General features: G+C 38.5%; 1 protein-coding gene and 1 pseudogene across 2 annotated transcripts; both read left to right on the top strand.

Moving 5' to 3' along the window:
* Window positions 1-101: 101 nt before the first annotated feature.
* BAG4 (BAG cochaperone 4) lies at window positions 102-20,537 on the top strand. Of its 2 annotated transcripts, XM_045821489.1 has the most exons (5): window positions 102-398; window positions 10,704-10,811; window positions 16,761-17,015; window positions 18,080-18,334; window positions 19,081-20,537. In XM_045821489.1, the coding sequence occupies exons 1-5, from the start codon at window positions 129-131 to the stop codon at window positions 19,564-19,566; spliced, it is 1,374 nt and encodes a 457-aa protein (XP_045677445.1). In that variant the 5' UTR covers window positions 102-128; the 3' UTR covers window positions 19,567-20,537. The 2 variants fall into 2 exon arrangements, with proteins under 2 accessions (XP_045677445.1, XP_045677444.1); XM_045821488.1 differs by lacking the exon at window positions 16,761-17,015 and having other exon boundaries at window positions 104-398.
* Window positions 5,784-6,505, top strand: LOC123807724 (annotated as a pseudogene).
* Window positions 20,538-22,533: the final 1,996 nt, after the last annotated feature.

The raw sequence follows: 22,533 nt of genomic DNA, 5'->3' as shown, positions 1-22,533 counted from the left end.
GAATTGGCCTGGGATTGGCTGTTGTCGGGCGACCCCCTTCAATGTTGTCCATTCCCTCTCGCTGGCTGGCGCCTGCGCATTGAGCAGGCCGTGGGGGGGGCGGGAAGCGCTTCGGAGCAGTGGAGCGGATGTCGGCCTTAAGGCGCTCAGGCTACGGCCCCAGTGACGGTCCGTCTTACGGCCGCTACTACGGGTCTGGGGGTGGAGATGTGCCCGTGCACCCACCTCCACCCTTATACCCTCCTCGCCCTGAACCTCCCCCGCCTCCCGTTTCCTGGCGGATGCGCGGGGGTGGCCCCGCCGAGACCACCTGGCCGGGAGAAGGCGGGGGAGGTGATGGCTACTACCCTTCTGGAGGCACCTGGACGGAGCCGGGTCGAGCTGCAGGAAGCCACCAGGTAAACTTTGCGCCATCTGTCCCGGGGGGATCCGGCAGAGGATTGTTTGGGGATGAGGGCCATTGAGATTGCTATATCTCCAGAGCTTGCAGTGGATCGGACTTCATTTTGTTTACCTTTGGAAGGGATTGTAGATGTAAAAGACTAGGATCATGGGTGGGGGCGTGTATACCTGTGTTTCTTTGCCTCTCGTTTTCTGCTTCGACAATAATAAACGTTTATTACCATTAAAAAAGGAAAAAAAAAGATCTTGCGCTGACTTGCTAAGCTAAAGAGAGGATGCAGCATCCCTCGTCTGGGAACGACGTTGGGCTGAAGTGACCCGGCTCTGCTTTTTAAGCTCTTACAATTTATCCTGCGTGGCTCGTCAGGCCGGCCTCCCGGGGAAGGGAGGTGGCAGCAGCCCCCGCCTTCACTCAGTAACCCTTCCCGCACGGGGAAGGAACGTGAAGGAAGTGTGGGAGGGATCTGAGCTTTTAGCCCTTTGCCCCTAATGCTTTGCTCAGGGTCAAATCACGAATTATCAGTGTTGGAAAAGCACTTTTGTATTGCTTGTTTTATTTTCATGGCGATTGCAACATAAATGTCATATACAGCGTCCCTATTTTATGATTAAAGGACCATTGGCTCTGAAAGCTTAACTCATTTGCTCAATATACTCGGACTTATAACATTGTATTTCTTATAGTCCTGCCAGAAATCTTATATTCCTGCCATTCTGTTAATGCGGTATTCTTCATATAGTTATTATAATAGGGTGTGGGGCACATCTCTCTTTTCCTTAAGGAATTATAACATCCTTATTGTTTGAAAATTTAATAGCGAAATTCCCATACATTACTGGTGGGGATGCAGAATGGTTCAGTACTTTGGAAAATAGTTTGGCAGTTACTCAAAACATTAATCGTAGAGTTATTGTATTACTCAGCAAGTCTGCTTCTTGATATATACCCGAGAACACTGAAAACGTATGTCCACATAAAACTTGTACACACATATTCATAGCAGCATTGTTCAGATAGCCAAAAAGTGGAAAATATTCCAGATGTTCATCAGCTGATGAATAGATAATATGTGGTATAATCATACAATGGAATTATTTAGCTATAGAAAGGACAGAACTGATACATATTGGCTGTATCAAAATATGTTGGCCAAAGGGTTTGTTTGATTTTTTTCCCATAAGATGGCTCTAGTAGTGCTTAGTTGTCTTTAACTTCATTTGAAACAATTTTGTTAGATTGTATTGTGACAGCTGTCATATTAGCCTACATTTTTAAAGAAAATATCAAATTTGGTGATGTTCTGTGTAGCCATTTTAATATTGAAGATAGAAGAAAATAGCAACATTTCTGGCATATTATGCTTTATTATTTCAAGGAAGGTAAAAACAACTGGAACACAAAGATTTGTGGCGTGTGTGGAGAACATGCTGTGACTGACAATGTGTCAAAAGTGGTTTGCGAAGTTTCGTGCTGGAGATTTCTTGCTGGACGATGATGCTGCATAGTCCAGCAAGAAAGACTGGTTGAAGTTGATAGCAATCAGATCGAGATTAATTGAGAACAATCAACGTCATAACATGGGAGATGGCCAACATACTCCAAATAACGAGATCAGTAAAGTTATTGGTGAAAATGAAAAGTGCATCTTTTATTTAAATGGACTTTTTGGCCAATCCAATACATTCTGCAACATGGATGAACCTTGAAAACCATGCTACATGAGCAAAACCAGTCAGAAAGACCACATATTGTATGATTTAATTTATGTGAAATGTCCAATATAGGCAAATCTGTGGAGACAGAAAGATTAGTGATTGCCAGGGGCTGGGGGGACTGGGGATATTGGGGTGACAGATGAAGTGTATGTGATTTGTTTTGAGGATAGTGAAAATATTCTGGAATTAGATGGTGATGATGATCGCACAACTTTGAATATACGAAAAACAATTAAATTGTATGTGTACTTCCAAAGGGTGGGTTTTATGGTGTCTTCATTATAGCTTTAAAAAATCGTGTGAGAAAAAACATGTAGTAGTGAGGGTTTAATTGTGAAGAAGGGTCTATATTTTCTCTGTCTAAATCTGGACTAAGCAGCCTGTGAGACTTGAATCCAGTGGTAGAGTGATGAAATAAATGCTTGACCTATAAATAGGCAAACCAGATTGAAGATCAATTGAAGGGAGACAGGAGAGGACCATTAAACTAATGACTTCTATTTGGGCTTGCTGTATTACGAACAGTGTGTTAGGTTCTTAATAAATATTTGTCAGTTGAATGCATTTTTTTAAAGTGTGTTTTCAGAGTAAGGTTAGAGATGTTAACATTTTAGTACCGTGTATGCAGTTGTAAGGTATGGTTGGGGTATAGGCATGCACATAGGGTGGGTGGCGGTGTAGTTGGAGGTGAAGCTGGAATGTGTAATGGGCATTTGGGAACCATTTCAGGAGTTTATGTTTCTGGTTGATGTTTCTGAGAGTTGAAAAGTATAGGATTGTAATTTTTTGCAACAATAGAAAATGAATGCAAAAGATATATGAGTATATGTTGCCATGGATGTTGCAAATGTTTTTTTTTTCCTTCTTTTTTTTCTTTTAATTGTTGTTCAAATACAGTTTTCTGTCTTTTATTCCCAGCCTAGCCCACCCCCCCGCAAATGTTTTTTTCTAACTTCATTATTCATCTTTTAACTTTATTGTAGATTTGATGTATAAGTCTTACATTTATCTGTAATTAAATATTTTAAACAAACAAAAAAGTATAGGAGCCTTTTAATACCTTACTATTCAAAAAGTGTGGTCCTTGGACCAGAGGCTTCAGTGTTGCTTAGAGGTTGCTGGAAATGCAGAATCTCCTGCTCTAGACTTACTGCTGCAGTTTAATAGGATACCTGGGTGGTTTGTATGCACATTCATGTTTAAGAAGCAGTGTTCTGTAGAATGGAATATAGTGAGATGGTGTTGCACCAAACCACTACGAAGACTTGACTCTTATCTTTACATGTTTAAATATGGCAGGGAAAAAATAGAAATCTACCTCTCCCAGCTTTCTTTTTTTTCTTACCTTGTTCCCTAGCATACTTGCAGCATTGTAGTTTGCTCCCTGAACTAGCAGCATCTGCATTAACTAGGAGCTGATTGGAAATACTGTATCTCAGGCCCTGCCACAGAGCCACTCAATCAGAATGTGCATTTTACAGAGACCCCTAGATAATTTACATGTTCTCCTAGAATAAGTCATGTAGAGAGTACATGCTGAGATGGAAGCAGCAAGGCACAGATGAGATTATAATCCACTCTCAGGAGCGGTATACCATTGTACTGGTCATAGAGACCAACCATGGTATAAGGTGGGAGGCAAGTTCACAAGGATGTGAATATCAGGAGGCAGGGGTTATTGGGGAGCTATCTTGGAGGAGAATTACAATGGCAAGGAATGGGGGGGACAGAGAGCTCAGTTAGGCTCCTAAAGTAGTTCATAAGAGAGGTAAAAGGACATATATTTGAACAATGTCAGAATATGATAAGGTTTTCCCCCAATATTTTATTGTAATAATTTTCAAACATACAGAAAAGTTGAAAGAATTATACAGTGAATATATCTACCACTTAGATTTTGTATAATTATCACTTACTATATTTGTTTTATCGCATCTTATTCTTTGATGCATTTCAAAATAAATTGTGTAGATTTTTAAAGATATTATCAAAGGTATATATCTTTGGAAGCTAGGAATATAGGAGAAATAGAAGGTGATTCTGAGGTTTTAATATTTCATAGGAATAAAGGTTTCATAGGAATAAAAATGAAGAGGAACAGTTTTTTTTTTTTTTTTAATGGGATGATATGGCTTAGCTTTGTGCCAAAAGAGCTAGCGATTGGTTAATAGAGGAGCTTAAAAAATGTGAAATACAAAGACTTGGGAAGGGTTTACATTTTGCCTTTATTTCACTTTTGCTGGAAGCCGGTTAGTCATGGTGGTTAGACATTTGCCAAGCTCTGGATGCAATGTATGGAATTGATTAGAGAAGTTTGTGATTTCCTGTTCATGTTTTGGTTTTTTGATGTCAAATTTTAGAGTTCTTGTGGCATCCAGCTTTTGTCGTCTGCAGGAACAAAACACTAGATGTGACACTTTGGAGGGAGATGAGTCTGGAGAGAGTGATTTGAGAGAGTCATCAAATACAAACATAACTGAACTACCAAACTGGGTAACTTGCCAGGGACAGTCTTTGAGAGTCTAGAATAGGTGGCAGCAAATGAGGATCCAAAAGCAGTCATTGAGAGAGAGCACTCAGAAAGGTGGTAGGGACGTTAGGGGAGTCCTGCAGTGCAGCCCAAGCAGGGACACACCTATTTATGTCAGTAAGTGTTATACGAATTGAAAAGAAATGGTTGGATTTGGCAGTAAGAAGATATTGTTGATTTTCACAGTGGGAGTTTAAAAATAGTATTAAAGTAATACATGAAGGTTTGGATCAGAAGGTGGTATAGATTGTAATTCCAGACACTTGTTAGTAAATGGTGGTCACTTGACTGGGAAGCAGAATTGAAGGAAGAATTTTTAGGATTAGGGGGTTGCGTGTGTTTGGAAGCAGAGGAGAGTAACCTAGTAGATTAGGGAAAAAGATGCTAAAGGATGGAGTAGGGTTTGGGGAGAGGGAAATGAAGAAGTGAGGAAGAGCCCTGGCTAGGTGGCACAGTTGGTTGGAGCATCGTCCCATACACCAAACAGTGGTGTTTTTGATCCCCGGTGGGGGCACGGGGCAGTATGGGTGGCAACACGTTGATGCTTCTCTTTCTCTCTCTCTCAAATCAATAAGTGTATCTTTGGGTGAGGATTAAGAAAATAAATTAATTTTTATAAAAGAAAAAAATGAAGTAAGGAAGAGTTGAGACACCTCTTCCTGAGGTAGAGGAGAGAGAGAGTAAATGTGGCGTTGGAAGGATATTAAGGAATTTATAGCTCTTGGCTCCTTTCTTGCTGAAGTAGGAGGCTAGGTCATCTGGTAGTAAAGGAAGTGGGATAGGGTGAGCTGGTAAATGTTTGTATCTGGTTCTAAGAGATAGGGGAACATTGTAGAGAAGCATGGAAGACATCTGAATGAGACTGAAAGTAAATAGTTGTGATGATAGTCAATACAAAAGCACAAAGTGCTTTTAAGTAATTTTTGGAATATGTAGCTATAAAAATAATTCATAATGTACTTTTCTAATAATTTTTGTCTTATTTTAGTGAAAAATATAAGCAAATTTATAAATGGAATGTGGGCAGGAGCAGCACTACTTAAATTCCTCTGCTATTAGATTTCTTAGGGCGGGGGTTATTTTTTGGAGGCATGTTAGTAAGTCACTTTGTAAATTTAACCATAAGGTGTGGATACCTATCACCAAGCTGGGCCGCCTGGTCAAGGACATGAAGATCAAGTCCCTGGAGGAGATTTCTCTCTTCTCTCTGCCCATCAAGGAATCTGAGATCATTGACTTTTTCTTGGGAGCATCCCGCAAGGACAAAGTTTTGAAGATTACACCTGTGCAAAAGCAGACATGTGCTGTCCAGAAGACCTGGTTTGAGGCATTTGTTGCCATTGGGTACTACAATGGACATCTTGGTCTGGGTGCTAAGTGCTCGTAGGAAGTAGCCACTGCCATCCATGGGGCCATCATCCTGGGCAAGCTCTCAATTGTCCCTGTGTGGTGAGGCTACTGGGGGAACAAGATAGGCAAGCCCCACACTGTTCCTTGCAAGGTGACTGGGCGCTGTGGCTCTCTGCTGGTGTGCCTCATCCCCACCCCCAGTGGCACTGGCGTTGTTGCAGCCTTTGTGGCCCAAGAAACTGTTGCTGATGGCTGGTACTGACAACTGCTGCACCTCGGCCAGGGGGTGCACTGCCACCTTGGACAACTTTGCCAAGGCCACTTTTGATGCCATCTCTAAGAGCTACAGCTATCTCACCCCTGGTCTGAGGAAAGAGACTGTTCACCAGGTCTCCCTATCAGGAATTCACTGACCATCTTGTAAAGACCCACATCAGAGCTTCTGTGTGGAGGATCCAGGCTACAGCTGTGGCTACCACGTTATTTTTTACAAGAAAAATGAAGTGATTTAAGCCTGGAAGGTCGGGGAGGGGGAACCCAACTATATGCAAATCCCAACTAGGGATATGCAGATCCATAACCATATAAACCATAATGAGATATCAGTTCACACTCAATAGGATGGTTATAAAAAAAAACACACAGAAAAAAACAAGTATTGGTAAGGATGTGGAGAAATTGGAACCCTTATATGTTGCTGATGGGAATGTTAAGTGGTGAAGCTGCTTTGGAAAAGTTTTACAGTTCCTCAAGTTGTTAAACAGTTACCACGTGACTCTGCAATTCCATGTCTAGGTATATATCCGAGAGAACTGAAAGCATATGTCCACATAAAAAATTATTAATGACTGTTTATAGCAGTATTATCCAAAAAGTGGCAACAGTCCAAATGTCCAACAACCGATGAATGGATAAGCAAAATGTGGTGTTTGTATACAGTGGAATATTATTTGGCCACAAAAAGAATGAAGTACTGATACATGATACAACATAGTTGAACCTCAAAAACATTGTTAAGTGAAAGAAGCCAGTCACAAGATATCACATATTCTATGATTCTATTTATATGAAATATGCAGAATAGGTAAATCTAGAGAGGCAGAAAGTAAGTAGTGGTGTAGGGCTGGGGCAATGGGGAGATATGAGGGTATAGCTAAAGGGTACAATATATTCTTTTTTAAAAGATTTTATTTATTTATTTTTTTAGAGAGGGAAAGGGAGGGAGAAAGAGAGGAGAGAAACAACGTGAAAGAGAAACATCGACAGGTTGTGTCTCGAACACGCCCTGAGACCAAATCTGCAACCGAGGCATGTGCCTGAAGAGGAATAAGATCTTCGACCTTTCGCCTTGCAGAACAGTGCCCAGCCCACTGAGCCTTACCAGTCAGGGCTGTACTAACTCTTAAATCCTTTGTTTGGAACCAGCACACTGTCACTTTTACCTACCTTTTACATAAAAGTTTACATTACATTTTTAAAGCATACTAGTTTATACTTAGACTTCAAATGCACCGTACATGGTACTTCCTCATCTTTCTCCATATATTATCTTCCCTTTTCCGTGTGAAAATACTAGTTTCCAATAACTGCTCTATTTATTTATTTCTTCGGTTCTACAATGCACACAAAACAGTTTAAAAATTAAAGTGCTAATATTATTACTAATAATGTTCTCTGTAAAGTTTAATATTCTTTGCATGCTTTTTGCCTTTAGGATATATATCACTAGGTATATCCATTCAGAAAACTATTTTAAGACTTACTTGGATTATTTGGAAATTGGATTATTTATGTGTGTGTGTGTGTGTGTGTGTTTATCAACTTGTTAGTCTTAAAAAATAGAGTTTGAAATCCTACTGATGAAATATTTAGTTCAAATTAAGGATTAAAAATGTAAAATGTCATTCTTATATCTCTTATCTCTCACTATGAAAATACTGATTACCAGCCACACAGCGTAATCATTAAGTATGTATATCCCTGTTAGGGATGTCAATCAAATTCTGGTGTTTTATATTCACTTGAAATAGTTTCTTTTAATATTTTTGTTTTGCTTTTAGGGATTTAAAATCATTTCATTGTCTTTTATAATTATGTAGAATATTTACAATTGTTATAAAGTCAAATGTATAAAAATGGTATATTTAAGGGAAGTCTACTTTCAATCTCTGCCCTACAGTTTGGCTTTTTAACTTTTTATTATAGATACTTTCAAACAGACATAAAGAGACTAATATAATAAAAATTCCAGACACCTATCACTCATCTTCAGCAATTATCAAGTATTGTTAATCTTGTTCATTTATACACCCAATCACTCGTCACACTCTTAGTTATGGTAATTTAAAAATATGTTACAGTATTTGTTTAGGACAGTCTTGAGGGCAGGTTTGTGTCCTAATGGAGATGATCTGCACTACTAGGAGAAATAGATGATTCATGAAAGAGTAGAGACACCTGCAAGAGTAAAGAGTTAGGAAGTAAGAGGTGTTCCAGAGCTGTGTGGACGAATTGGCCTTTAGTAGGGCCAAAGACACTTTATTCATGTTCCTGGGAAGAGTGATAGATATAGTACATTGGTAGGAGTTTCTGTCTGATTGCTGCTGCGCACATGCTCTCTCTCTCACATAAAGGTCGTCAGTTGAGAAAGGAAGGGTGGGATAAGAGAACAGTTGGAGAACAGTTGGGAGAAGAGAATAGTTGTTTTGGAGAGTGTGGTGAACTTAGTGAGTAGCTGTAGGGAGTGCTGAGTGTCTACCTGAGATTTATGGTTGTGATTTGACAGTGAAACCAGACAACTTGTTGGGATTTTCTCCCCCAGATACTTAGATGAAGTACAGATGTGAAGTTAGTGGATAATTGTGTTTAAACTGGGTTAGGTGTTTGTAGGGTGAGTGTATCTGAGGGAAAGGGTGGCAAGGCATTAGGTTGTGGGAAACTGGGTAAGGTAGGGAGGATGTGGGCAGGGTGAGGGATGGAAGGGTGGAGAGGTAGTAAAAATGAGGGGTACCTCGGAGAAACAGTGGGAAAGAACAGAAACCAGGGTGGTCCTGGGGAATAAGGTATTAGTTTGCCAACACTGGGTTGAGTAAGCTTCAACTCTTTGTCTTTTCATCTCTTTGCTCAAGCTTCAAATTCTTGGTGAAGAGAAATCAGTTTATTAGTCAAATTATTACACCTTAACTAGGAGGAGAAAGGGAGTGCATGAATCAGGGGGATTTACCTGCTTGAGAAATTTGGTAGTTAGGATTGGAAGTTTGCCTGTAACATTTTTAAAAAATCTTGCTGGTTCCTACTTTTTGTGGATACATTATGTAAAGGAGACGTAATTTGTCCAGTTCGTATACTGTCATATGGAATAACTACATGCTTTGGAAACAGTTTTATAACATCAATAAGTAGTGAGGTTACGCTAAGATGATGCAACTCAGTGATTACAACTGCCAGTTGATTTCTTTGTGAAACCAAAGTTTTGGGAAAAAATTCAAAGATCCAGTTTAAGCTTAAAACTGTATTTAAACTACAAAGTTCAAAGCACAGTAGTAATTCAGCTTATAGGATAACAAATGTATATATTAAGCCAGACTCTGAAGAGTTTTGAGTTGATCTAGTCTCTTATAGTTTATTGGCTTGTTGCAAATAATTGCATTAACTTTTTGAGTTGGAGTAAAAAGCCGTAGAAATTAATGTCATAGCTACATTTTCTCCTTGGAGAAAATTACCGAATTATTCTATATCAATTCTTGATAGGGAGTTAGCTGTAGGCTGCCAGCAGAAAGCTTAACCATAACAGAGGAGAGGAATATGAAAAATCTAGAGCGACTGGACAAAGAAGCTGAGTATTGAAGTTTTATGTAATTTGAAGTAAAAGTTTAGAAAATTTGAAGTAAAGTTTAGTAGTAATATTTTCAAGCTCCAAAGTTGTTGAGGTAAGTAAATACTGCCTTCTTAACAATAGCAAAGGACTGTGATTGTGTTATGTGAATTAAATTTAGTAATGACTGGGTTAGTGATTGGGGAGAGATAAAGGAATCCAATGTCTCTGGCTTTTCTAATCATCTTGACATAGTAAAATTCCTTTATATATTGTTTGATCTGGTGGCATTAGTATAATGCATAAGAACAGGCTTTTACTAGACAGTCAGTATTGCTTTGTTCTAGGGCACAGGTGGCAAACACAAGACCCACCGGCCAAATCTGACCCTCCACCTTGTTTTATCCAGCCTGGCACCTTGTCTTCTACCTGGCGGCGGTGCTGAGCTCTCGCTTAACGGTTAAGGAGTAGTTGTACATTTATACAGTCCTGAAATTACATTCGACCCTTTGAAGGCTGATGTGGCCCCCAGTGAAAATGAGTTTGGCACCCGTGTTCTAGTGCATGTGATTTATTATATACCTGCATCAGTTTAATAACAAGTGATTTTACAGTGAGATTCCATTGCCCTTTTTTTTTTTTTTGAAACTTATACGTGTCTCTATCCAATTTTCAGAGTGATGCCAGAATATTAGTAAGCCCTGGCCAGGTGGCTTAGTTGGTTGGAGTGTCGTCCTAATCCCTAGGCGCGTTTGGGAGGCAGCTGTGTTTCTCACGTCGATGTTTCTCTCTCTCTCTAAAATAAATACACATATCCTTGGGTGAGTGTTTAAGAAAAAAGAGAATGTTCGTAATAAGTGAATTCATTTTCTTTTCCTTTTTTATTTTTAGGAGCAGCCACCATATCCTAGCTACAATTCTAACTACTGGAATTCTCCTGCTCGACCTAGGACTCCTTACCCAAGTACATATCATGTAAGGCCGGAAATGCAAGGCCAGGTATGGTCTATAGTTGACAGACTTTCTGACTTTTTTCTTTCTTTTTTAAAAATTATATAATTATATATATATATTTTTTAAAGATTTTATTTATGTATTTATTTATTATTATTTTTAAGATTTTGTTTATTTTTAGAGGGGAAGGGAGGGAGATAGACAGAGAGAGAGAGAGAAACGTCAATGTGCGGTTGCTGGGGGTTATGGCCTGCAACCCAAGCATGTACCCTGGCTGGGAATCGAACCTGGGACAGTTTGGTTCCCAGTCCGCACTCAATCCACTGAGCTACGCCAGCCTGGGCCTATTTATTTATATTTAGAGAGGGAAGGGAGGGAGATAGAGAGAGAGAAAGAGAAACATCAATGTGCAGTTGCTGGGGGTCATGGCCTGCAACCCAGGCATGTGCCCTGACTGGGAATCGAACCTGCGACACTGATTCTCAGCCCGCGCTCAGTCCACTGAGCTACGCCAGCCAGGGCCTTTAAAATTATATTTTATTGATTGTGCTATTATAGTTGTCCTGATTTTTTCCCCTTTGCCCCCCTCCACTTAGCGCCCCCTATTCCCTCAGGCATTCCTCCACCATTGTTCATGTCCATGGGTCATGCATATAAGTTCTTTGGCTGCTCTGTTTCCTGTACTGTGCTTTATATACCCATGGCTATTCTGTAATTATTCTGTAACTACCTATTTGTACTTCTTTCTTTTTTAAAGATTTATTTATTTATTTTTAGACAGAAGGGAGGGGAGGGAGAAAGATAGGGAGAGAAACATCAATATAAGGTTGCCTCTCAGGTGCCCCTACTGGGGACCCGTAGCCCAGGCACGTGCCCTGACTGGGAATCAAACCAACGACACTTTGCAATCTGTTCTCTGTATTTTTGAGTTGGGTTGTTTGTTTTTTGTTTAGATATAGTATTTGTCTACATGTATTTGTCTTTCTTTGTCTGGCTTATTTCACTTAACATAATACTGTTAAGGTCCACCCATGTTGTTCCAATTGGCAAGATTTCCTTCTATTTTTATGACTGAATGATATTCCATTGTATACATATACCACATTGTCTTTATCTGTTGATCCATATATGGCCATTTAGGTTGTTTCCATTCTTGGTAAATAATGCTTCAGTGAACATAGGGGTGCAGATACCTTTTTGAGTTAATGTTTTTGTATCCTATGGATGTATGCTTACATGTGGGATTGCAGGGGTCATATGGTAGTTCTATTTTTAATGTTTTGAGGAACCACCATACTGTTTTTTGTAGTTGCTGAACCAATTTATATTCCCACCATCAGTGCAGAAGGGTTCCCTTTTATCTATATCCATACCAACACTTATTATTTCTTGTCTTTTTTGATAATAGTCATTCTAGTAGATGTAGAGTGATACCCTATTGCGGTTTAAAAAATTATTTTTGTTTAGACCTTGACATTTAATTCATTTTGTACAGGGTAAGATGTGCTTATAGCTTCTGTCACCACACTGGGCAGGATTCCAAGAGCAACCTGTGCCCCAACCCAAGCAGCTGCTGTCAGGCTCACCTGACCTTCTGGTCAGTCTAGTGAGGGAGGATTTAAAGGGGTCCAAGGCAGGCTGTAGGGTGCTGCCCCTCTGCCAGCACTACAGAGCCTGGCCTTCCACCCTGAGGGCCTGATTCCATTTCTTTGTGGTTTTTGATACACTTCACTGATAATTAGTGATGTTATGACCCTTTCATGCACCTGCTGGCTGTCTGTATGTCTTCTTTGAAAAATATCTATTCAGATCTTCTGCCATTTTAAAATCGGATTTTTTTTACTATTGAGTTATATGAGTTCTTTAAATATTTTGGAAATTAACCCCTTATCAGAAATAGAATTTGCAAACATTTTATCTGATTCAGTAGGTTGTGTTTTCATGTTGTCGATGGTTTCCTTTGCTCTGCGTATGCTTTTTAGTTTGATATCTTTTGCTATTGGTATAAGAAAATTTGACTTTAATTTTTTTAAAGATTTTATTTATTTATTTATTTATTTTTAGGTAGAGGGGAAGGGAGGGAGAAAGAGAGGGAAAGACACATCTAGAGAAACATCAATCACCTGCCTCTTGCACATGCCCAGACCTGGGATTCAGCCTGCCACCCAGGCATGTGCCCTGACTGGGAACCCAACCAGCCACCTTTAGCTTTTCGGGATGGTGCCCAACCAACTGAACCACACTTGTCAGGGCAGAAAATTTGACTTCTTATGTCAAATATGTATTTTATTATTTATTTTATTTATTTTTGTGGGGTTTTTTCACTTTAAGTTTTTAATGAAAGTTGTATGTAAGATTGCTTTATTCCTGTATCTTTTTGTTTGTTTCTTCCTTGTGTTTGCCCTTTTCCTTTTTTACTTGGTGAGATTTGGCTTTATGTTCAAGGATCTTTTTGCAGTCTTTGTCCACCTTGGTAGAAAGAATTTACCAAACGTTTGCTCTTTCTCATGTACATATGAATTACCTACTTTCCCTTTGAAACACTGGACTCATTTTTCCCTCTTCTTAGTCCAGAATGGCATATAAGCCTGAACTGCCCAGTGTGACCTTGGATTGCATATTCTTATGGAACCCTTGAATGTTCATATGTAATAAAATTGGTCATTTTTTTTCTGTTGCTCAGTCTCATGTTAGATCGATTATTAGTCCAGCCAAAAAAACTTAAAAGTGTAGGAGAAAAATTATTTTCCTTACACTAATATATCCATTTTTTAAAAATCCTCACCTGAGGATATTTTTTATTACTGATTTTAGAGAGAGAAGAAGGGAAAGAAAGGGAAACCATTGATGGGAGAGAACCATCGATTGGTTGCCTCCTGTACTCAATCCCACCAGGGACTGACTGTGGGGGAACTCCGTCCAGCAGAGCTCTTCTGGCCACCATGGTTGAGAATACTTCTACCAAGGCATGATCTGCTTGGGTAGAAAGGCTGGCCAATCTCTCAGAGGAGCAGGGCCTCCAGCACCTCTTTCCCTGGGCTTTTATTGGGTTTAGTTTGCATGGATAATTTTCAAAGAAGTATAAGGGCTTATTCTGAGTCAGGGCCAGATAGATAGAGTGACAGACACCCAAGGGCCATAAAACTTTGGGAAACAAACTAATTTTGTGCTTGGACCCTTAACATTTAAATTGAGGGCTTTCTTAGCAAAGCAGGTTTCACAGGATTTTATGCATTGTCTCTCAGATCTGATAGTCCCCTGCCCCTCCCACCACTGGGAACCACCCATTCCTGCACAGGCTGCACCCGCCTTCAGCATTGTTTCAGGCCTGAATCAGGCAGGGAATGCGGGCAGCCAAGAAATGATTTGATATTTGTAGGAGACTTTACAGATCAAATGAGGACTCAGGCTATGACAAAGCTGAGGGGTGAGGTCTTTTGTCACTCCTCCATAATCCCCTAAATCCTTCTCTGATGGCCCCTTGGGGACTGTGTCTGTTAGGTGGTTCCTCCTTTGAGGAATCTTTCCTGTCATTGGCTAAGCAGTCATCCGCCCAGGCCAAGCAGGGGGATATGAGAGAGGGGATAAGTTTTTGTCTCCTTAGCGGCTTATGTCCCTAAGGCCTTTTTACTCAGCCTTGGCCATGGGGGGTTACAGCTTCTGAAACCAGGCAGGGTGGTTCCCAACAATTGAACCCACAACCTAGGTGTGTGCCCTGACTGGGAATTGTACCCACAACTTTTCTTGGTGTATAGGATGATGTTCCGACCAACTACATCACCTGGCCAGGGCAAATATATCTATATTTTGGTAGACTTATTTTCAGACTTTTCCCTATCATCTTTACGTAGCTTTAAACTTACTGTTCATACACTTTTTTTTATGTGACTTACATCTACTTTCAGTGTTAATCTCCCATGTACCCATCTCTCAGCTTCAACAAGTATCAGTAGGTGGCCATCTTCTTTCATCTATATCCTTGGAGTATTTTGAAGAAAATTCTAGACATCCTAGTATTTCACTTGTAAATGCATATATGTCTTTAAACTGTAAGGAAGTTTTAAAAAAAATTACCACAATGCCATTATTAAAACTTGAAGAAAAAGACTAAAAGTAATTTTTTAACAAAATTAAATAATCTGGTCAGTTCTGACAGTGAATTTTTAAAGCAGAATAAAATTCCCTCAATGAATAGGCCATTGTCTACTTAATTGTTCCATTGTTACAGGATATTTAAATTGTTTGCAATTTTGATTTTAAATAATGCTGTGATGAACAAATTTATGCCTATAACTTTTTCTCCAGTTGAATCATTTCCTTAGGAAAGATTTCTAGAAGTTAAATAACAGTACAGAAAGTCACATGATGTTTTATTTAGTCTCCAACTGTGTATGTTGTATTAAGGGGTTCTTTGTTTCAGCACAGCAACCCATGGGAAGAAGACCTTAACAGTCTCCCTGTTGGCTTTAACAGAGGGCGGTTCGTTGTCCTATGCAGGGAATGATTGCTGGGATCTTCGTTTGAACCACTCTAGGGAGGGCCATGTGGTGGTGATAGCTTGTCTTTTATCTTTTGTCCTCTTTCCATAAAAGTGTGACTAAGAATTTAAGATTTTCCACAGTATTGTGACGTCTGTCCCACATTAATTTATGGTACTATTTTATGTTAGATTAGGAATCAGATGTGGATTTCATTTTCTACAGTTATTAATAGCAGTTTAAGATATCAAAATTCTTGCCCTGATTGGTGTGGCTCAGGGGCTTGGGTGTCACCCCACAAACTGAGGGGTTGCTGGCCCGTTCCTGGTCAGGGCAGAGGCCTGGGTTGCAGCCAGATTCCTGGCTGGGGGCATTTGAGCAGCAACCAATTGATACTTTTCCAGCACTTTGATGTTTTCTCTCCCTTTCCCCCTCCCTTCCCCTCTCTCTATAAGTAAATCAATGACATCTTAAAAAAAATGTCAGAATTACTTTATTATTGAGGAATAACTAAAATTTGAGCTGTAAACATAATAACAATTTGATATTTGTGTACATTGTTAAATGATCACCATGGTAAGTCTAGATAATATCACAGGATTCTTATTTTATTTAAATTGGGAAAGATTATATAGTCTTACTGAGAACGATGGAAAACTTGATTCTATGTTTTAACCAATTTAAAAAGGTAAAGTGGAAATTAATAGAAAACATTAAGGTAATAATTTAAATTTAGAGTTTAGATTTAATCTTGTTTGGATCACTAAACTCAGGATTCTGGGTGTCAGTAATAGTCTGGATAGGTGATTTAAAACACACACAAAAAAGAGTTGTTTGTCTCTGATCTGCTGCTATTATCAGGAAGCACAGTGGAATAGTACAAAGAACATGAATTCTGGAGTCAAATCTGGGTTCATTTCTTGACCTTGCCATAATGATACCAACAGCAATGATATTATAATTACTATTTATTGACCATACTACATGCCAGATACTATGTTAAGCATTTTGTATATGTCATCTCATTTAATTTTAACAATAACCCTTCAAGATAAGTTTATGAACTTATATATACAGAGCCTCTGGGAGAGCTAGGTATGTCTCTGTAGTCTTTTTTTCTTTCTGTTGTATCATGATTATTTTCTGCTTTCCATAGCCATTCTCCCACATTTCCCAGAATCCTCTCACCAGTTTATGAATTTAAGTTCTCTACTGTTAGGTCTAATTGTTAGGTATACTTATGGAAGTGTTTGGAACAGAAGCACTGCTCTGAGGCATCTCATCACAATTACTCTCCCATTGTTAGGACACAGACTCTACAGCGATCATCTGAGTTTAATATGTGGTATGTGATTATATGAAAGAAAGAATGCTTCCAAGATTGCTTAGTAGTTCATATTTTCATTACTTACTGATCTTTTCCCAAAGTTTTCAAAGTTGGGCATTAAATCAGAGCATTTCAATTCTTTCACGTGTCTCTTTTTTTTTTTTTTTCTCTCAACTCTGGTTTTTATAGAGTTTGAATTCTTACACTAATGGAGCATATGGCCCACCATACCCCACTGGCCCAGGGGCAAATACTGCCTCATACTCTGGGGCTTATTACACACCTGGATACTCTCAGACCAGTTACTCCACAGAGGTTCCAAGCACCTACCGCTCACCTGGCAACAGCCCAACCCCAGTCTCTCGTTGGATGTATCCCCAGCAGGACTGCCAGGCTGAAGCACCTCCTCTTAGGGGGCAGGTTCCAGGGTACCCTGCTTCACAGGTGAGCATTTTTCTGTTGGGTTTATATTTTTTAATGTTTTATGAACGATGCCATGTTCATTTCTCTGTTCAAGAGTTCTAATATGTTGACATAAGAAACATTCAAATCTATGCAGAATTTTTTAGTTTATTTGAGCCAAACTAACAACTATTGTCAAGAAGCACAACCTCAGCAGATTGTGAAAATGCTTCAGAGAAAGGCAGTTTTACACCTTAAATTATACATTACAACCAAAGGAGGAGACATAAGGAAGTTACATGAAATCCATTAGTGGTACATTAGGGGACAGGAGAAAGCAAAGTTTGGACATCTCTGAGACTGGATAAAAAGTAAAACGGATAGATACTTCTTTGACATTGGTGGGTATAGGATAGTTAACAAAATTTACAGCAGATAGAGATGGTATGCGGGAGAACAAGATAACAACGAGAGGTTCTGTGGTCTTGTCCTCTGGTGGGAGGTTGTGCCCTGATGGGTGTGACAAAGGGAATTACTCTGACATTCCAAAGGTATGTTATTATAGATGCAAAAAAGACAATAGATAGGCTTAGTTACTGGCCTAGGACAGGACTACCCACCATAACTCGCTTTTAGTTAGAGAGTTTTAATTTCAGGTCATCCTGTGTGCTTTCTTTAGGTCTCTGAGTTTGTAAGGTCCACCGTGCAAGCTTCCCCTTAGCTTGTCAGGTTTAATTAGTATGTGACCCCTTTTTCCACAAATATGTCTTTGTTTCTGCTTACTTATATGAGTCTACTACTTATTTATAGTATGTATGGGGTGGACTTACGTTGTGCTTCAGCCATTGAATTTTAGACCCTATTTTTCCTGAGTTTGATTATCAGCAAATCTGCCTCTGGTATTTTTGGAACCAAGCTTTTTAAGGCTTGGAGCAATTACTATAGCTGATCCAAGATGCTAAAATTTAGCCCAGTAGTGGTCAAAATATGTTTTGTTAAGGAGAGATAGAGCATCTCAGAATCTGTTAATACTAGAATATTTCCATTACTTTAATGTTGTTGTTTTTTTAAAGCAATGACCAGCATCTGTCCTTCTTTCAATATAGAACCCTGGAATGGCCCTGCCCCATTATCCTTATGGGGATGGTAATCGTAGTGTGCCACAAGCAGGACCATCTGTAAGACCACAAGAGGACTCATGGGCTTCTCATGGTGCTTACGGAATGGGAACCCGTTACCCCTGGCCTTCAGCTGCGCCCTCAGCACCACCTGGGAATCTCTATATGAGTGAAAGTACTTCAGCATGGCCTAGCACTGGCTCTCCTCAGCCACCCACTTCACCACCACCCCAGCAGCCAAAGGTAGGAGACCTAAATGTTGTTCTTTTGATGTTTGGGTAGTTAAGAAAGCACAACATGAAACTTTTATGCAGTGGTCTGTGTTAAGTCGGGACTAACTGCAAAAAGTTGGTTATTCCTACCTATAGCTTTACCTAGCCCAGTTTCCTTAAAAAAAAAAAAAAGACTATGTTTTAGAGCAGTTTAAGGTTCATATCCTCCTTCCAAAAGAGCCCCCCTCCCAAAATGCTTATTTACTGTTGTTGTAATACTAACTGAATGTTAAACAGAATCAAAGGTTGCATTTTATTAGCTCAGTCTGTAGACAGAAGACAAAACCAGTATGAAATTGTGTGGTTTTATTAAACCAAAGACTGGAACATCATTTGCTTGTGACTAGGTTCCTTTCTAAGATCTGTCTTAAGATTTTAACTCTTTATGGGGAAAACTATCTAATTTCTATTTATTAAGTCACTTAGAGGATTGTGAGGTAGTAAGGGTAGATTATGAGGTGTTCATAGTGATGTCCTGCCTTTTGGATGGATGGCAGATTCCAGCCATTATGCTCAGGAAATCTTTGCCTTTTACTGACAGGGCACTCCCTTTTTCTTTTTGAGGCTGTGTTTTTCTCAAAGCATTAATGAAGGAGGTGCAGTTTTATTGGTGGGGAATCTTTTCATGTATGAAGGTGAAAGATGTGGTCTAACAAATCTGATGTTGATGGATTACCATTGAAACAGTTTTTTCCCTTTTTGCTTTCCCACCCCAAGGATTCCTCATACCCCTATAGCCAATCAGATCAAAGCATGAACCAGCACAACTTTCCTTGCAATGTCCATCAGTACGAGTCCCCGGGAACAATGAACAGTGATAATTCAGATCTTTTGGATTCCCAAGTCCAATATAGTGCTGAGCCTCAGCTGTATGGTAATGCTACCAACGAACATGCCAGCAATCAAGAGCAAAGTAATAATCTTCCTGAAGAGTGTTTACCTTCAGATGAAGGTACTCCCCCAAGTATTAAAAAAATCATACACGTGCTGGAGAAGGTCCAGTATCTTGAGCAAGAAGTAGAAGAGTTCGTAGGAAAAAAGACAGACAAAGCATACTGGCTTCTGGAAGAGATGCTAACCAAGGAACTTTTGGAACTGGATTCAGTTGAAACTGGGGGCCAGGACTCTGTCCGACAGGCCAGGAAAGAGGCTGTTTGTAAAATCCAGGCCATACTGGAAAAATTGGAAAAAAAAGGATTATGAAAGGATTTAGAAAAAAGGGGAAACCTGTTACTAACTTGACCAAAACTCTTGATTTTGGTTAATTACCCTTTTTTTGAAATGCCTGTTGATGACAAGAAGCAATGCATTCCAGCTTTCCTTTGATTTGAAACTTGAAAAACTGGTAAAGGATTTGGGAAAACATTTTTGTTATGAGTTGTTTTCAGTTTTTAGACCAATGAATGTAATAGGAAACAGTGGAGTTACCAATATTGCCAAGTAGACTTACTCTTTAAGAAATGTATGGATATCTACAAGTTGCTTCTTATCAGCGGGAGGGAAATACACTTTATGTAAAAGGCTTATCAGAAATCTACCAGATGAGACTGGATATAATCTGAGACAAACAGGCTCTGTTTTTTAAAACATATGGATTATTTGTCACATTTTTGTACATTTTGACTGCTTTCAACATACACGTCGTGTAATTACAGCTTGGACTTGAGCTTTGTTGGACCTCTGTTTTGTTTTGTTATTTGCAGTTTACAAATATAGTATTATTCTCTACTTCTTGGTACATTTTGTAGTAATATGTTTAATGTAATTATTCAAGAGACTATATTGACAGCCAGATAGTATGGCATTTCTGAATGAATTTCTATCTTTTCACCACTTGAATATATTGCAATGCATAATGAGTTCCTGAGGTAAATTGTCTCCTTTTTTGTATAGATCATTAGGTTGGAGTTTCACCACTTCTACTTTTCATGTTAATAGCAGAAGGCAATTTGAAAATAACATGGGCATAGGAATGCAAATGCTTGTGGCCATTTTTCTTTTTTGCTTTTTTATCGTATTTGGATAAAGATTTACTTTAAAATTTGCCTCCCCCCCCTTTAATTATCTTTTCACTAGTGCTGCTTTCATATGGAGCATATGGAGCATAGGTAACAGATGAAAAATTAAATGCCACAGTGGGTAGAAATAATTAACTGTAAAAGTAATAAATACAACTATTTGGAAATGTTGTTCTTCATCTAAAATACTGGTTTCACCATCAAGAGCCCTGCAAACAGATTTCAGCTTAGTTTATAGTAAAAAACAAGGAGGGTAAAATAGAATTCATGCTCAGGGAATGAATCAGCCATAGCTAGAGTAGGAAATTATTTTTTCTTTTAAAAGTGGATTTGATGTTTATCTTTATTTCCCTAGAATAAATTGCATGGGAAATATTGCCTGTTTTATTAAAAGATATTTATTACCATTAGTAACAATCATTTTAGAGCCAGATTTAAGGAAGGGATATTGAAAGGGTCTTAGCTGGGCTTGCTTGGGTACCTCTGTGCTATCTCTATGCTAACGTATAGAAGAGACTTAGGTAAATAATTTAGTTTTTACATCTAAAGTGGTGCCTAGTATACAGTGTCTGTTATTAGAAAAACAGCTGTTTCTTAATAAGATAGCAAATGATAATGTTTCTTTTCTAGACTGCCAGGCCTATTAGTGATAATAAATCTATCAGCCATCTCCTCTCCTTATTAAAAAAATACAAAACCAATACCAACATAATTGGTTATGAGAAGAAATGGAGTAAAAATAACGGCTGGGTCTTATGGTTGGGGTGAGTGATTTTATGAGATAATGTGATAATTTTATTCTAGGATTTTTATTTTTGGCCTAATATGGGAATGTTAAAAAAGGTTTTTTCTATGAAAATTCAAAGAATACTTGAAACAAAATTTAGAAGGGGGAGAACCTTAAATAGCAAAGTTAACATAAAACAGTGAGACAATGATGAATTCAGGAGAGAAAACGACTATTTGAGTGCCCAAGATACCAATTTTCATTGTCTTGATGTATATATATTATGCACATATATACATATTATGTGTGTATGTTTTTTAAAGTTATTTAAATTTTTTTTCAGATAATTTTGGGACTTTTGAAGAGTTGTAAAAATAGTTTCTGTATGCTCTTCACTCAACTTGCCCTTCTGTTAACATCTTATATAACTGTAGACCATTTGTCAAAGTATGAAATTAGCCTTGATACAATACTATTACCTAACTAAAGTAGAGAGCTGACAAAATAGAGATTTTCTTAGTCTTTTCACTAATGTCTGTTTTTACTTACTGTGACAGGATCCAATCCAGGATCCCACCTTGTATTTAGTTGTCATGTCTGTAATGTCTGTCCTCCAATCTGTGACAGTATGTTATGACACCTGATGTTGTAATGTATTTCTGGTGTTGTTAACCTTAATCACTACCTAGTAGTGTCTGCTAGGATTCTCTACTGAAAATTATTGTTTCCTTTGTGATGACTAAATATTAGCTGGAGATACTTGGAGACTATGCAAATGTCCTGTTTCTGCTTAAACCTTTGCCCACTTATTTTCATAATCCATTGGCAAATCTTACTTGTGTTGTGTCAGTTACTACTGTGGTGTTCTAATGGTGATGTTCTGTTTCTCTCATTCTACATTTATTAATTGGAATTCTTCTGTAAGGAAGGGTTATTGCTTCTGGATTTATATTTTTAATTATAGTAAGATATTCAGGATAAATACAAACTTTAGAACTTAAAGATGTAAACTATATTCAACTAATTCCAAATATCGATATTAAAGAAAGGAAAACTAAATTAGTAACCTGTTTCAGAAAATACACTGAACATATGAAGAAAAGTATTTATGATTTGTGGATTTGGTTTAGTTTTTGACTTACTATTGACTCCAGACTGCATTCAAAATTTTCTCGAAATTTCACATGGACTTTAAGTGTCTAAATTTATATTACTTTGGGGATAATTTTTGTCAGAATCTTGAATAAAGTTACCCATACCTGGCATGTAAAACACAACTATGTTTTTTTTTATAATAAGCCACTATTGTTTCAAATATAAACACCAATATGAATATTTAGACAAATAAGTCCTAATGAAATATCTGGGGGATGGGTTATGGTTGTCTACATTTTTGGTGTGGAATTCTTTGAAATGCTTTTTAAA

This window comes from Phyllostomus hastatus, unplaced genomic scaffold (assembly GCF_019186645.2).
Source record: "Phyllostomus hastatus isolate PE091 unplaced genomic scaffold, TTU_PhHast_1.1 phas_scaffold_46, whole genome shotgun sequence".
NCBI classification, from domain to species: domain Eukaryota; kingdom Metazoa; phylum Chordata; class Mammalia; order Chiroptera; family Phyllostomidae; genus Phyllostomus; species Phyllostomus hastatus.
This window is presented reverse-complemented; position numbering and strand designations above follow the sequence as displayed.

What these genes read in the sequence shown, in the direction of transcription:
- BAG4 (XM_045821489.1), top strand. Translation starts at nt 129, where the DNA reads ATGTCGGCCTTAAGGCGCTCAGGCTACGGCCCCAGTGACGGTCCGTCT. An exon ending in GGCCGGAAATGCAAGGCCAG is followed by an intron (nt 10,812 to 16,760) that starts GTATGGTCTATA and finishes TGGTTTTTATAG; the next exon opens with AGTTTGAATTCTTACACTAA. An exon ending in CAGGGTACCCTGCTTCACAG is followed by an intron (nt 17,016 to 18,079) that starts GTGAGCATTTTT and finishes CTTTCAATATAG; the next exon opens with AACCCTGGAATGGCCCTGCC.